The sequence below is a fragment of the Carassius carassius genome, chromosome 6, assembly GCF_963082965.1.
Source record: "Carassius carassius chromosome 6, fCarCar2.1, whole genome shotgun sequence".
NCBI lineage: Eukaryota > Metazoa > Chordata > Actinopteri > Cypriniformes > Cyprinidae > Carassius > Carassius carassius.
This window is the reverse complement of record NC_081760.1, coordinates 3,775,786-3,789,842: the sequence shown is the minus strand read 5'-3', so window position 1 is coordinate 3,789,842 and position 14,057 is coordinate 3,775,786. Positions and strand designations below refer to the sequence as shown.

The following is a 14,057-nucleotide window of genomic DNA, read 5'->3' as shown; positions in this document are numbered from 1 at the left end:
TCAATAAAAACTAACATTCAAAATACATAAAAAGAAAGCAAATAATTGGCTTTATAACAGTATTTCATACATCAGCAAAAAAAAGAAGAAAAATTTCAGCTCAGTTAAACACATCATGCATAAATACCAGACGGACAATAGTTGCAACATGGATTGCTAATACTTCTTTTCCACTTGTATCGTTGCATATAAACAGCATGGAATGCAGTGATGAAACTGGCATAAAGAAAAACATCTCCCATGTACTCATAATTAGTTTATTTGTGAGCATTAAATGCTAACTATAAGGAAAAAAATATACAGTGTATATATATACTGAAAGCAGATTTTTGTCCCATCAAATACTTTCCTGAATGAGAATATACCAAACAAACTGTGTTGATTCCTTCTTTATGTCTGGATCAAATTCTCTGTTTCAGTATATGAATATAGGACTCTAAATAGTAAGATCTCCTAAAGATCTAATTCATTCAAGTAGGCCACTAGGTACCATGCTAATAAAGCATTCTGATTAACTGGAAAAGAAGTGAAAGCCCTTTCAAGTTTCAAGTTTCAAGTTCAATGTTTGAGGTAATGACATGAGGATTTTGCAAAAATAATAAGAAACAGAACAAAAACTCTAGAGAACTAATGTAGCTGCACCTGAATAAGAGTGCAGATTAGCATTAGCATTATGCTGGTTGTTGTTGGAGGAGTCGGCATGGTGGTGTTGCTGCTGGTAGGAGGCACATTGGTGGGCTCCATGATAAGGCTGGTGGACGTGAGGCGAGGAGGGGGAGCCGGACCCTCTCTGAGCCCGCAAGGAGGAGCTACGCTTGTGCACGTCTGGTATCAATTCCTCCAATAACCTCCGCAATATGCTATCATCTGGCATGCTTGCTGGTCCCTGCCCCTTTTCAGCCCTTATGTGGTCATAAATGTCCTGCAAAGCTGCATCTAAAGCCTCATAAATTGCAGTTTTGGATTTTGGCCGACCTCTCCTGCAGTGTCGTCGTTGGGTCGGCGGGGAGCCTGGTTTCCGGCGGAAAGGCACAGGGCTGACCAGGAAGGCCAGTTTGGAAAGGCCTGTCTCACTGGGTGACTGCTGGGCTAGCGGAGATGTAGAGGCAGGGTGGGACTCCTGGTGAGCCCTTTCTTGTTGTCGCTCATGTTTTAGCATGGTGGTGAATCGTGTATAGGATGCTGGACAGCGACCCTTACATGAGCTGATCAGGTGACGGTGTTGGTAACCTTGACTCTGACCAACACTCTGGTGCACGTGATGGTGGCGATGGTAATGGTGTCTATGGTGATGGTGTCCATGATGGTGATGTTGCCCGGAACCGTAGAAGCTCTCTGATGAGGTAAATGAACAGTGATCCAGGTCGCTTTCGCTACACACTGACGATCCTTCTATGTGGATGTCGCTCATTTCGGAGGCACAGGCGTCCTGCTCATTGTCCAAGTAGTCTTGATGCCTCAGGTTCTTCCCATGAATTGGCACCAGGCTACTGCTGTCTGGTCCCGGTTTTGGGTGTCCCTCAGGGGGACTTCGAGCCCTTTCTGGAGGATCCTCTTCCTCTAAAAGTGATTCCACAGAAAAGCGTCGTTTGGGACAGCTGCTGGCCCTTGAGGACCCTGGTGTGGTGGTGCCCGAATGAGCATTTTCGTCACCGAGGTCTGGCATTGACTTTGATTTCTGGATGAGCTGTTCATATTCTGATATAAGGTTTGGGACCATGTGTTGAGGTACCTCATTACCGAAAGGTGCCCAACCATGGAGGCTGTGCCTCTGTTGCTGCTGTAGCCGTTCCAGCTCGAGGATCCGTGCACGTACAGAACGAATCACCTCTGAGGGCAACAGCTGCTCACGGTCTATGTGGTGCATTTTCTTGTAGAGCTGAAGGAAACCTGGAGAATCATGTGGCATCTTACACCGGTGATGACGGCGCCCCCTGGGAGATGAGGTAAGGCTTTTTACTTGAGGCGTCTGAGGAGCATCTTCATCAAGCAATGAACCTGCACTTTCAGAGCGAGTGGTAGTCACAGAAGTGGACGCTCTCCCATCATTACTAGCACCATGTCCATCAGACAACAAATCATCACAGCTGAGTGATTTGAGCCGTGGTGATGACGGAGTCACGACAGATTCATCGTCAACACTACTCCAAGTCTCTGCAGCTTCATGTCGGCCCACCTGCCAACCGTTCTTGAAGCAGATGGATCGCTTGGAGCCACGCCAGGTTGGTGTGGAGATAGTGAGGGAGTCTGAGGAGAGACGAGAGGAAGGGCGCTCCATACCTGGAGAGCTCATACAGGAGGAGAGTGACTCACTAGCGTCTCCAGCTGTGAATTAAAATAACATCCAACGCAGCATGACAAAGAAGAGACAGGAAAGCTGGTTAGTGAGCTCAGCTGACAGAAAATGACAAAGCGAGAGAAAACAGGTATCAGTACAAGTTACAGAAAGTCAGAATGTGTCAGTAAATTTATAACAGAAAGGGGACAACATGCAGACTCACATCATTATGATCTTATACAAAAATTGTAAGCTTTTACTAGGAGTAAGTCTAACCATCAATGTGACCATCTAATGATGGAACAAAAGAAGCGAGTTGTTTCAGTTTCTGGCACAAATAAGACAAAACATTCAGATAGAATGGTAACAGAACAAATCCTTTAAAAAGTTCCTCTGCGCAAAATAATGCAGAACTAATGTAACATGCCATTAGGCATCGATGCATAATCGAAACGTCTTCAGCAACACTTGATCAGTCTAACACCTTCTGTTCGCTTGTGTAGTTGTGTGACTGTGTCTGAAACTACCTTTGGGTCTGGATGGTGAGGAGGGGGAGGAACGTATGGTGGGCTTCTTCAATGTCTGTGCTTTATTGGAGTCCAGTGGGCGGGAAAATACTTGACTGGCATTCTGCTCACTTCCTGTGTTGGCTTGAGTGACAGATGAATCCGACTTTCGCCTTTTCCTGTAGTCACTTGCAGAACTAAGAATCCCCCCAAAATAATAAAGAAATCAAAGCTGTGAAATGTTTATGGTTTTGTAAAATAACAGCGTACAATACAAATAACTAAACCATTTATGGAAATGGAAACAGCACCCAAAAAAGGCTCAGCTAGTGGACAATATACTCTGCTACATATATTGACCAAGACTCTCTGATTGCAGGGGTCTTCTACACATTAAACAGTCCTAAATAAGGTTTCTCATATCCTGTACAGCAAGTTGCACTGAGCTGAAGATGATCAGAGAGTAGGAGGTACATACAACGCTTAATACTCTGCATGCGATGTCAAATTCATATATACACACACAGTGATAAAAATAAACAGTGGCAGAGCTTTTAAAACATGCGTTAATTAAAATGAGACTGAGGATGCTCAGGTTCTGTCCTCCAATGGATATCCAATAGGCATCTCTCTGAGAAAATTCAAGAGCCTGAGTGTGAAAAGCTGGTTTAAGAGTGAAAGGGGAGCTTACCTTAAAGGCGCATCAGGTCGTTCGGAAGGCGAGAGATAGAGGGATGACTGAAAGAGAGAACACAACAAAAGAGAAGAGTGAGAACCATGGGAACAAGGAAGTGTAACACTCCCGTGCCGCGCCACAATCAAAACCTTCCCCACCCCCGCATGCGCTGTCATAACCAAGGGTTCCACATCTCTCAATCCCACCTTGAAGGATTATGAAAATTAACTTTGACCTCCTGCGAGAATAAAAAAAGGTCCGGGGCCCCACAGTAAGCAGACGCCAACAAAAGCCAGTGAACAAAACAGTACAGATCAATAAAAGCTGCACGTGGCACAAGGTCACAAGAAGCCGTGTCTATTATGTTGTCCAAGATCGCCACGCCTCCTTTCCTTTGACACAGCCTGGGGTGAATTATAACAAATTTGAGCACAATACAGCAGTCCCCTGGTGTTCATTTTGGGTTATTCATTCGACTTGGATCAGGGACAAGAAAGAAAAGTGATTACTGACAACACAGCATTTTTAACACACCGATGCTGAACCTATAGGTCAGATAGCAAGTCAAATAACAAGACAATCCAAAGGCACAGAAAAAATGCAGTATTCAGTATCATATTTTAAAATAACAAAACTAAAATAAAATAAAAGACATGCACATAAACACATTCATTCAAACTGTAAGAGAAAAATTGAAATGATAAAAATCATGTCATCATTTACTTACCATCATTTCATTCCCATCCTTTATGATTTTCTTTCATATGTGAAATATAATTTAGGATATTCTCAGAAATGTCTCAGTGTTCACACAATGACAGCCAAACTAAAGTCAAACAAGTTTGGTTATCAACCTTCTTTTATTTTTTGTTAGAAAGACAGGAAATCATTCAGATTTGGAATGACATGAGGGTGAGTAAATGATGACAGACTTTTCATTTTTGGATGAATTATCCCTTTAGGATGGAAATACATAAATAGCAGAGAAAGAAAACCTGGCTGTAAAATAAAACACACAAAAGAACAATCTGAACAATTTACAAAAAGCACAAATTGCATATATGGGCATTTAATATTTTGTTATATTTTTCAGTAATATATTCATCTGACACTCTAGGAAAGCCTCAAATAAAGTGACTCTTCTCATATGAACTAATTGTTGCACATTTAGTTTTGTATTTGTTTTATTGAAAAAAAAGGCTGTTTGTATAGTTTACATGGCTTATAAATTACTAGTAAATCTGACAAATAATTACAAAGAAAAGGCAAGTAACGTGAAATTTTGAATTTCAAACACTGCACAAATAGTATTTACTTCTAAAACATTCTCAAATCATTTTTAACAGTGTGTGGGTCAAAATGTTTTGCATTCGCCATCTGGAGAATAAATGATGGGAGAGGAGGAAAACTGAGAGGAAAGGAGAAAGACGGAGATAGTAGATGATAAGTGAAAAGCAGAACAGCAAATTACAGGATGAGCAAAACACCAGCAAAGCATGCATGGATGGATGGACAGGAAGGTAGATTTACCTGTGCCACAGCATATGTGGAGTAGTCAGGATTATAATCCAACCTCTTTTTAGGAGGCTGGATGCCCGGCCACCCGAAAGAACGAACAAACGAACGAACAGAGGTGAAGAGATGAAGATGAGGTGGAGAAGCAGGTGCATCATGGGGAAAAAGACACATGTGGAGAAAGTGACAACATTAGGGCATGGAGAAACAGAGATCACATAAAACACACACAGTGCACACACAAATGAAGTGTGAATACTAGTGAACCTTAGTGTGTTGATAGTAATCGACTATACAAGTGCCCACACATGCTTTACCTACCTTACACAGACTGACACTTGTGTGTACATACTGTATAATACACACAACGGTGTAATTACATAAAGGTTTCACACATATTTTGCTTGTTTACACATGGTAGCAGCAAACTCAACCAGTAAACAAGCAAGGAAGAGTGTGATCTATAGTAGCTGGAGGACCTGTGCATAAATATCTTATTTATGAACATAGAGTGGCCTCCAAAATATATGGACATGTTTTTTAATTTTAATTCTTTAAATAAAATAAAATAATAAAAAAATTCAAACTTTGGAACAAATTACACACCTATTTAGGCAATCATTTTTGCAATTACAATTGCATCTGGTCCCAGTGTTATTTTAGTTTATGTACAACATTGAGCAGTCTGGTATTATTAATATTTTTTTAATGCAAATGTATTGAACACAATGCTAAATGCTAATAATATAATGCTAAATGCTAAAGTAAGCAGGACCGGGATGAGAATCTGGTTGCAGCATTGATCTTTCTTCTATTTATATTAAAAAAATTGTACTTTTTTATTTTTATTTTTATTTTACTGCCTCCCTATAAATCACTTAAACTACTATTCAAGTTTGGAGTCAGTAAGTTTTTCTTTTCTTTTTTAATTTTACAAAAATAATATTACTGTTTTTACTGTATTTTTAATCAAATAAATGCACCTTGGTGAGTTTAAGAGACTTTGAATGGTAGTGTATGATTAGTATTCATAACTTAAATCACCACAGATATTGAATGTGATGCATCTCTCCACCAAAATTAAGATTAGTGCTCTTTTTGCTAATTTTTCTATGAACCATTCTTTGGTCACCCAATCAAGAAAATCTGGTTACATCCTCATAGTAAAATACATGCTCAACTAAGTTCGACAACCAGAAAGTTCTACATGCTTTTTATAATTCTGTGCAGTTTATCTATTGTTTCAGCATTTAGAACTTCTTGAAGTGAAATTATTCAGCTTGAAAAGTGCAAAGTTTATATGTTGGTGTATAGACTAATTCTCAATACAGGACCACTGTATTATCCAACATCTGTTCATTTTTAATAAAAAAAAGAGTTCAACTTGACTTGATAGTGTTTTCTGCACAGGTTCTGCAGCTATAAGAGCAAGTGTGTGACACTGCAAACAGAGCCAAAGCAAAAACACATAGTTACAATTTATTAAAAACCACTGCTATTCTTCTAAAGACAACATTGTACCCCATGATACTTGCTCTTTCGGTGAGTATTTTGAAAACAGAGCATGATTGTTTACTTGAAATATTAGCCTTGGGATTTAACATCAGACATATCATATGTGTCTAATGCCTGACCCACTCCCCCTAACATTATTGTTGTGCAAATTGTTATTGTGGTGATGTTAAATGTCATATTTCTGTTTTCAGTGTGCAAATTACACCAAGTTCTGAACAATGCAGAACTTGAATTCTAAAACTACACACACACACACACACACACACACACACACACACACAAACAGATGCTTGTCATTACACAACAGCATGTGTTTACCGGACAAGGAGATTACAGCCTACAGCATGCCAACCTGCCACAGTCTCTCTCAACTTACCGGCCGTCCAAACTCCAACTCGGAAAAGAATTTAAACCAAGGCTCGTTCTCTAAATCTATGTCATCTGGGTTTAAATCAAATGTCTGGAGCAAGGAGCAACATAGAAAAAGAGAGGTAAGAAGATAGGAAAAACAATGAGGGGAAAACAGAGATGGAAATCAGGGTTAGGAGGAGCAAAATATGCTGTAAGAACTGGTGAGAAAAGAACAGAGGAGGATGATGTTCTGGTCATCCACACATTGTCACTCACACACATAAAAAAAGAGATACCTTAAGAGATAAACCACCTAAACATGCCAATTCCATCATCAATTGCTCACCTTGATGTTATTCAAAACCTGTATGAGTTCCTTTCTTCTGCTGAACACAAAAATATATTTTGAAAAATGCTGGTAACCAAAACAGCTCTGTTTCCTATTGACATCTATTGTGTGGATTAAAAATACAATGTAAGTCAATGGGAACTGAAACCATCTGTTTACCATCTTTCTTCATTTTCAGCAGAAGAAAGAAATTCATACAGGTTTGAAACGACATGAGGGCAAGTCAAAGTTTCATTTTTGGGTGGACTGTCTCTTTAATACGTGTTGTGCCTCTCAGTACTGTCCAAAAGGGGGAGACATCATGCTTCTTCCTCTCTGCTCTCTCTCTCTCTCTCTCTCTCTGAAATCTCTTTCGCTCTTCCTTAAGCTACTGTATGACTGTAGTTGCTGAGAAAGCTGCCCCCTCATTTTGCCACCTGGGACATCTCCCACTGCCACATCCACTGTGTTTTTGTGCTGAGGGCAGTGCTGTGATTCAGCCTCTTGACATTTCTGTCTCTGCACTGATAAAAAAAAGTTAAATTTCTGTCAAAGGAAACATAAACACTGAGGTAATTCCTCTCTTGGGCAATTTAATTTGTCTCGCCTTAGACAAATACAGTAGAATGTGACATTATTATGGGGAGATTGGGACATACTGTATTGCTGGCATTTAAATCTGCATTGTTTCCTTCATGAATACCACAGCTGAATGTTTCAGGCTAACCTAATAACTGATTGCTTTCATTTTTGACCGACTACATGAACTAAAGGAAAACCACATTGCTTACAATAAGCAAACTCATGGTTGATGGGTTATTAATTGGTCAAACGATCCATGAAACAAAGGGAAAACACAGCCTTAACACATGTCCTATCAGCAGGCCGGAAAATTGCAGTTTGACACTCTAGTAAACAGTGAGTTGGGAATGCGACCTTCATAAACAGAACTCAAATGGCTGTAGCTACAATGAAATAGAGAGTTTTCATAAGACAGGATTGCCATTCTAAAGTTTGGGGTCAGTAAGATAATTTTTTAAAGAGTTAAAACGATAATATTTTAAAATAGTTTTCTATTGTAATATATTTTTTAAAATGTAATTTATTCCTGTGATGGCAAAGCTGAATTCTCTAGTCTTTATTGTCACGTGATCCTTCAGAAATCATTCTAATATGCTGATTTGTTGCTCAAGAAACATTTATTCTTATTTTTAATGTTTAGTATTTGCTGCTTCGTAATTTTGGGAAAACCATGATTAATTTTTTCAGGATTTTTTTTTTATAGAAAGTTCAAAAGAACAGCATGTATTTGAACAGAAATCTTTGTATCACTATTTTGCATTACTGTCATATTTTTATTTATTTCTCATATCCTTGCTGAATAAAAGTACTAATTTATTCTTAAAAAATCTGACAGACCCAGACTTTTGAATGGATGAGTACATATGAGAGAAATGAATGAAACATAAAACATTTTCAGAAGAATGTTCAAGTTGTTCTTTTCAATGCAATGAAATGAAATGGATTCTGTTTAGCATTAAAAAAAATGTGTGCACCATGTGGTGATGTGTGCACTATTTCATTTAATTTTTTGAGGCCAAATAATTGAATTGAATAAACCAAAATGTATCATTATTTGTGATCAGAAATGAATGGCATCAGTGACTAACATGTGTGCACCAGAAACATCGCCATAAAACCTGTAGGTTTGATTTTGTGATTAAAGAGACAGCAAGAACAGGATTGCCTTCAGAACTTAGCAACCTTGACTCTATGTTATGTGTGGATTTTTATAACAGTTTAAATGAAATGAATGACAACAAAATCACTTAAGTATAATGTTTTAACTAAATAAGATCACTCACCGGCCTTTCTTGCTCAAGAATGGAGGATTTGCCAGGCTCATACTCAAAGATGCTCCGTGGTTCCGCCCTGTATTTACGTGTATCCACTTTTCGATCTGGAGGTCCCCACTCATTTCTGCAGATGAGAATGAGAATAAGAACCAGTCAGACCCGTCGGACATTTTTGGAGTGTAAGATTTACTTTAAAACAATTTTCACTCAGAAATTGCTAGTAAATTTCTAGCAACTGGTTACAAAGAAAGAGCAAGTGACACACTGAATTAAACTAAAAGGGTTTTGAATTTGTAATTGCACTCCAATAATCTTTGTTTTATTGAGAGTGTAGCACATGAGGTCAGGTGTCTTACGGGTCATGGGAGAACTCTTTCTCTCTGTCCAGGTCTCTTGAGTGGAGCTGGAGGAGAGAGGGCATGGGAGGGGGTGGAGGGGGCACGGGTGAAGGCGAGAGCTCTCGGTGGACGGCAGTGTCTGGCGTGTCGGAGGTATTTCTAGAGAGAGGACGGTAGGTGTGCGTTCGAGGGGGGGGGTGGGCATGGACAGGAGGGTAATTGTCTAAGAAAGAAGCACAAATATCATAATAATATAACAGATAAATTAAACAAATGTACAGAGGCTATACATATTTGGCTATTAGAGTAAAACATAAAACATTTGAATGTGCACTACCTTTTATAAAAAACATTTATTTTTATTATCAATGTTGTCCTATAACACTTTTTTTCTTTCAGGATTCCTTGATGAATAGAATGTTCAAAAGAAGAGCAATTACTTGAAAAAAACCCCACTTCTTTAAAACAATAAAACAATCTTTTGTAATATCATAAATATCTAACAAAATATGTCATATAAACAAATTCAATTATTTTAAGAAAAATCTTTTAAGAAAAATCTCATTGACCTCACAATTTTAAAAGGTAGTGTGTATGACAAATTCTTAATTTGTTTATTATTATTTTAAAGAAACTATAATAATTATATAAAAAAAACATTTTGATGATAAATAATATCATAATTAAATATCATAATAATAAAACTATTTTATATCATATTAAATTAAGAAAAACCATTTTCGGATACTTTCAAGTTTTTTCTTTTACTCAAATCAGTTTTTCATGTATATCATTTGTTTATTTCTTAAAGAAAATAAACATTTTGATTGTACATTGTATTACAGTTACTATATTCTAAAAACACTTTATTCTTACAACACAGACTTCACACAGAATTCAGACTTTTAATACACTTTACATGGATTTTAAGTAAGCAGAAATAGAAGTTAATATACACAGAACTTACCTTTGTTTATGACAGCGTATGTTGCATTATATGTATCTCCATAGTCATCATCTGGTGAAAAACAGCATTATCAAAAAGAAGATTAAATACGCAGAAAATGAAGACTACTAATACTATGTTCTGTGTATACTCCCACTCACTCCATCATACATACCTGCTTTATGAACCATGTGGATCTGTTTGAACATGGTCTTGTACCAGTCCTTGGGTCTGTCCACAGTCTAAATAGAAGCACAAACACACACACAGACACAGAAGTGGTTGCCTTGTCAGTTTGCTGGTTAAGCACACAAATAGCTAACAGCATTTTTCATTACCTGACAACCAACAAAATCACTAGAGCACAGAGAAAAAATGAGACAGGGAGTATCATAGTAACCTGCCAGGAATGTTCTCTTCTGCTCACAAACACACACATTCACAGACAGTCTGAACTGCTGAGAGCTCAAAAGCATTCCTCTAACCACAATAAGAGGATCAAATGTCAGAAAAACTCAAACACAAATCAAGAAAAAAATGCCCTCAGAACAGATCATTAACAGCTGATTTAAAACTGACCAGTGACATTCAGGCAGCTAGATGTCATACTGAGTGATGGGTTTTGTTCTGTTACGCTGGGCCCTAACCAGATGCACCGTGATAGCTAATGAAATATCACGTAAATCTCAACGCAACCACAATAAGTGGCACAACATTCTGTCAGTCCTTTCCGGTTTCTATTTTTGTGCCATTTCGGTGTATAACGTCGTCAACTCAAAATCTCATTGGATCAAAAACCTGCTTCATAAAAGTACATTTATATAAACACTACAGTAAACAGAAGTAATTTTTTAGACACAATAATGACAATTACTTTATGTAATTTGCCAACAAAAATAGCTCCAAATGAAATCAAAACCACTCTGCAATGTTTCTTTCCTAAATGAATAAGTGTTTTGAACTAACTAGGTGAATAAATGATTCAGTGACTCTCTTAAAGAGAGTCCTTTGTTGCAACATACTGGCTTAAGGATGTAACTTGCAGACTGTCAGTTTATCTGAACATGAAACACTTCCCAGTGCTGTTGGACTAACATAATACAATTCAAAATCCATATCAAACTGTTTTATAATAAACAGTTAATGTATACTGTTTCTATCACACGATGCAACAGTTATGGACAGACAAATTACTTGTCTGTAAACATAGCTGATTATAAATATAGCAGTCATAACTTAAATATGTCACTACAGTAAATGACTTTGAAAAGTCATTGTGACACCAGTAATGACAACTGTGTATAAATTGTGTTACGTATAATAAACTCTCAAGTTTGCTACAATGAAACATAGCTAGTAAATCAGCAGCAAAAAACACAGAAAAAAGGCACAGGGTTTAATATTAAACAATTTTCACTATGAAATTGCTAGTAAATTTCACAAATAATTACAAAAACCCCAGCAAGTATCACTAAATACAGCATGCATTCTTTAAGTAGAAAGACTGAATTAGCATTTCTTGTAAAACATACTTGATTTTTTTATTTTATTTTATTTAAGACTAAGGGGAAAAAAATCATATATATATATATATATATATATATATATATATATATATATATATATATATATATATATATATATATATATATATATATATATATATACACATATATATATATATATATATATATATACATATATATATATATATATATACATATATATATATATATATATACATATATATATATATATATATATATATATATATATATATATATATATATATATATATACATATATATATACACACACATATATATATATACTGACAAAAATTACAAATTAAAAACAACTATAATATATATATATATATATATATATATATATATATATATATATATATTATAGTTGTTTTTAATTTGTAATTTTTGTCAGTTTCCTTAAAAATGCCAGGATATCACTTACCGTTCGGATGGCGATGGGAATGCCTGACTCATCCACTGGTCCAATGCCTTCGTAATGGGGAGCTTTTAGGATGGACACTTTCTTTTCTTCCTCTGAGAAACGAGCGATGGGCACAGAACTACTGACCACTGTCTGACCAGAGACAACGGTCTCTCTCTTCACTGTCTCTGAACCCTCTAAATGAGAGAGTGGGAGAAAGGTTGGCGACAGATTAGAAAAAAAGACAAAAAAAAAAAACCGCAGTTTAATTTTTTTTTGACCTTTACAATGTATTCTTGTCTAATTGTGACCCCAGTAACAGTCTCTCTCTCTCTCGCTCTCTCTCTCTCTCTGTCACTCTCCCTCACACACACACTTCATTGATTACACTTCCGCCATTGGTTCTACATTAGACTGCTGCCATAGATATGGTCACACTGCAGGCCTTACATTTTGTTACTGTTAAAACTTCATAGGATGCTAAGATTCATCATAAAGGCAATAAATTGGGAGAATGTCATACTAAGCAATCAGAACCTGCCTTTGACAAAAGCAATCTATAACGATGTCCAAAATTTGTATCAGATGGCATGATCATGGCAATTATTTCACATAGTGTCAGCCTGAAAAAGATATGGTGACAGAAATTGGGAATAGAAACTAAATGGCATGTTAGAGCTTGACAGTCACAGTCAAATCTAATATAATAGAGCAAGAAGATTTAGGACTGAAATAGTCAAAACACGGCTTTGCAATACTAGCTAAAGGTGTGTGTGGTACTCTCCACTCACCTGAACTATGACCCTGCTGGATCTTTACCAGGCCTGGGCTTAGGGTTGGGGGTGGAGGTGGGTACACAGGTGGAGAAAAGGGCCTCTGAGATTGAGAGCTTCCATTCACTGCCATCTGACCCTGGGCAACATACAAATCAGTTTATAAGGTATGAACAAGTATGAGTGGGTGACAGCTATGGGACAATAAGAAGTTAGAAGAATGAGAAATATATGACATGAAAGTACACATTAACAGACATTTTTTTTTTAATATTACAGATTCTCTACAACAAATGTTTCTGAGTTATGTCAATACTGAGGAAAATGCTGTTACAAAAAAGACAAAGGTTGTGATCAGATGTTAGTGTTTCTGTAGAAACATGAGAGGAACGATGGACGACAAATGGAGAGGTAACTGGAAAACTGTTAGACCACATGACAAAAAACACTTTAAAAAGAACCTACAGATAATGAGTGCAGGACAATCTATGTAAGAAAGAGTGTTAACACTGGAATATGGTTCCATTATACATTCATATTCCAAAGAAGTTAAAGTGTTCAGTCACCAGAGGCAATAGATGCAAATGTTAATCTCAAACACTCATCATAACAGGCCACATGGAAAATCATAGGTCCTCATAGGAACCTTTAAGCCCACATGAAATTAAAATTCAACTGAACCCTTTTTCAAACACATTCCTGGACAATTCATTAGTGGAAATTACTCCAAAGAAATGTGTATAATCTTGCCAAATATGCCAAATCAGCATATTAGAATGATTTCTGAAGGATCGTGTTTATTGTTTTATTGTTTATATATTAAAATAAAAAACAATAACTGTAATAGTATTTTACAATATTACTTACTGTTGTTGACTATTTTTGATCTAATAAATGCAGTCTTGCATGTAAGGATCTTCTTTTAAAAACACAAAAGATCTTACTCTGACTCAAATCTTTAGAACAGTAGTAAACATTTCTATATTAATAAACATTACAGCAGTAATAGCAAATTATATATATTT

The 14,057-nt window shown here is 36.8% G+C and overlaps 1 protein-coding gene across 6 annotated transcripts in view; it reads right to left on the bottom strand.

The window, feature by feature from the left end:
- LOC132142247 (sorbin and SH3 domain-containing protein 2-like) overlaps positions 1–14,057 on the bottom strand; it is a 65,166-nt gene that overhangs the window by 6,479 nt on the left and 44,630 nt on the right. For 4 of the 6 annotated variants that reach the window (XM_059551967.1, XM_059551966.1, XM_059551969.1 and 1 more), the window contains 11 exons: positions 13,051–13,171; positions 12,281–12,456; positions 10,485–10,551; positions 10,331–10,381; positions 9,382–9,586; positions 9,035–9,149; positions 6,867–6,950; positions 4,991–5,047; positions 3,476–3,522; positions 2,806–2,981; positions 643–2,325 (listed from right to left, as the gene is read on the bottom strand). In XM_059551967.1, coding sequence (XP_059407950.1) covers positions 643–2,325; positions 2,806–2,981; positions 3,476–3,522; positions 4,991–5,047; positions 6,867–6,950; positions 9,035–9,149; positions 9,382–9,586; positions 10,331–10,381; positions 10,485–10,551; positions 12,281–12,456; positions 13,051–13,171 — 2,782 coding nt within the window. The remainder of the gene's footprint in view (positions 1–642; positions 2,326–2,805; positions 2,982–3,475; positions 3,523–4,990; positions 5,048–6,866; positions 6,951–9,034; positions 9,150–9,381; positions 9,587–10,330; positions 10,382–10,484; positions 10,552–12,280; positions 12,457–13,050; positions 13,172–14,057) is intronic. The other 2 variants (XM_059551970.1, XM_059551971.1) reach the window with 1 other exon arrangement.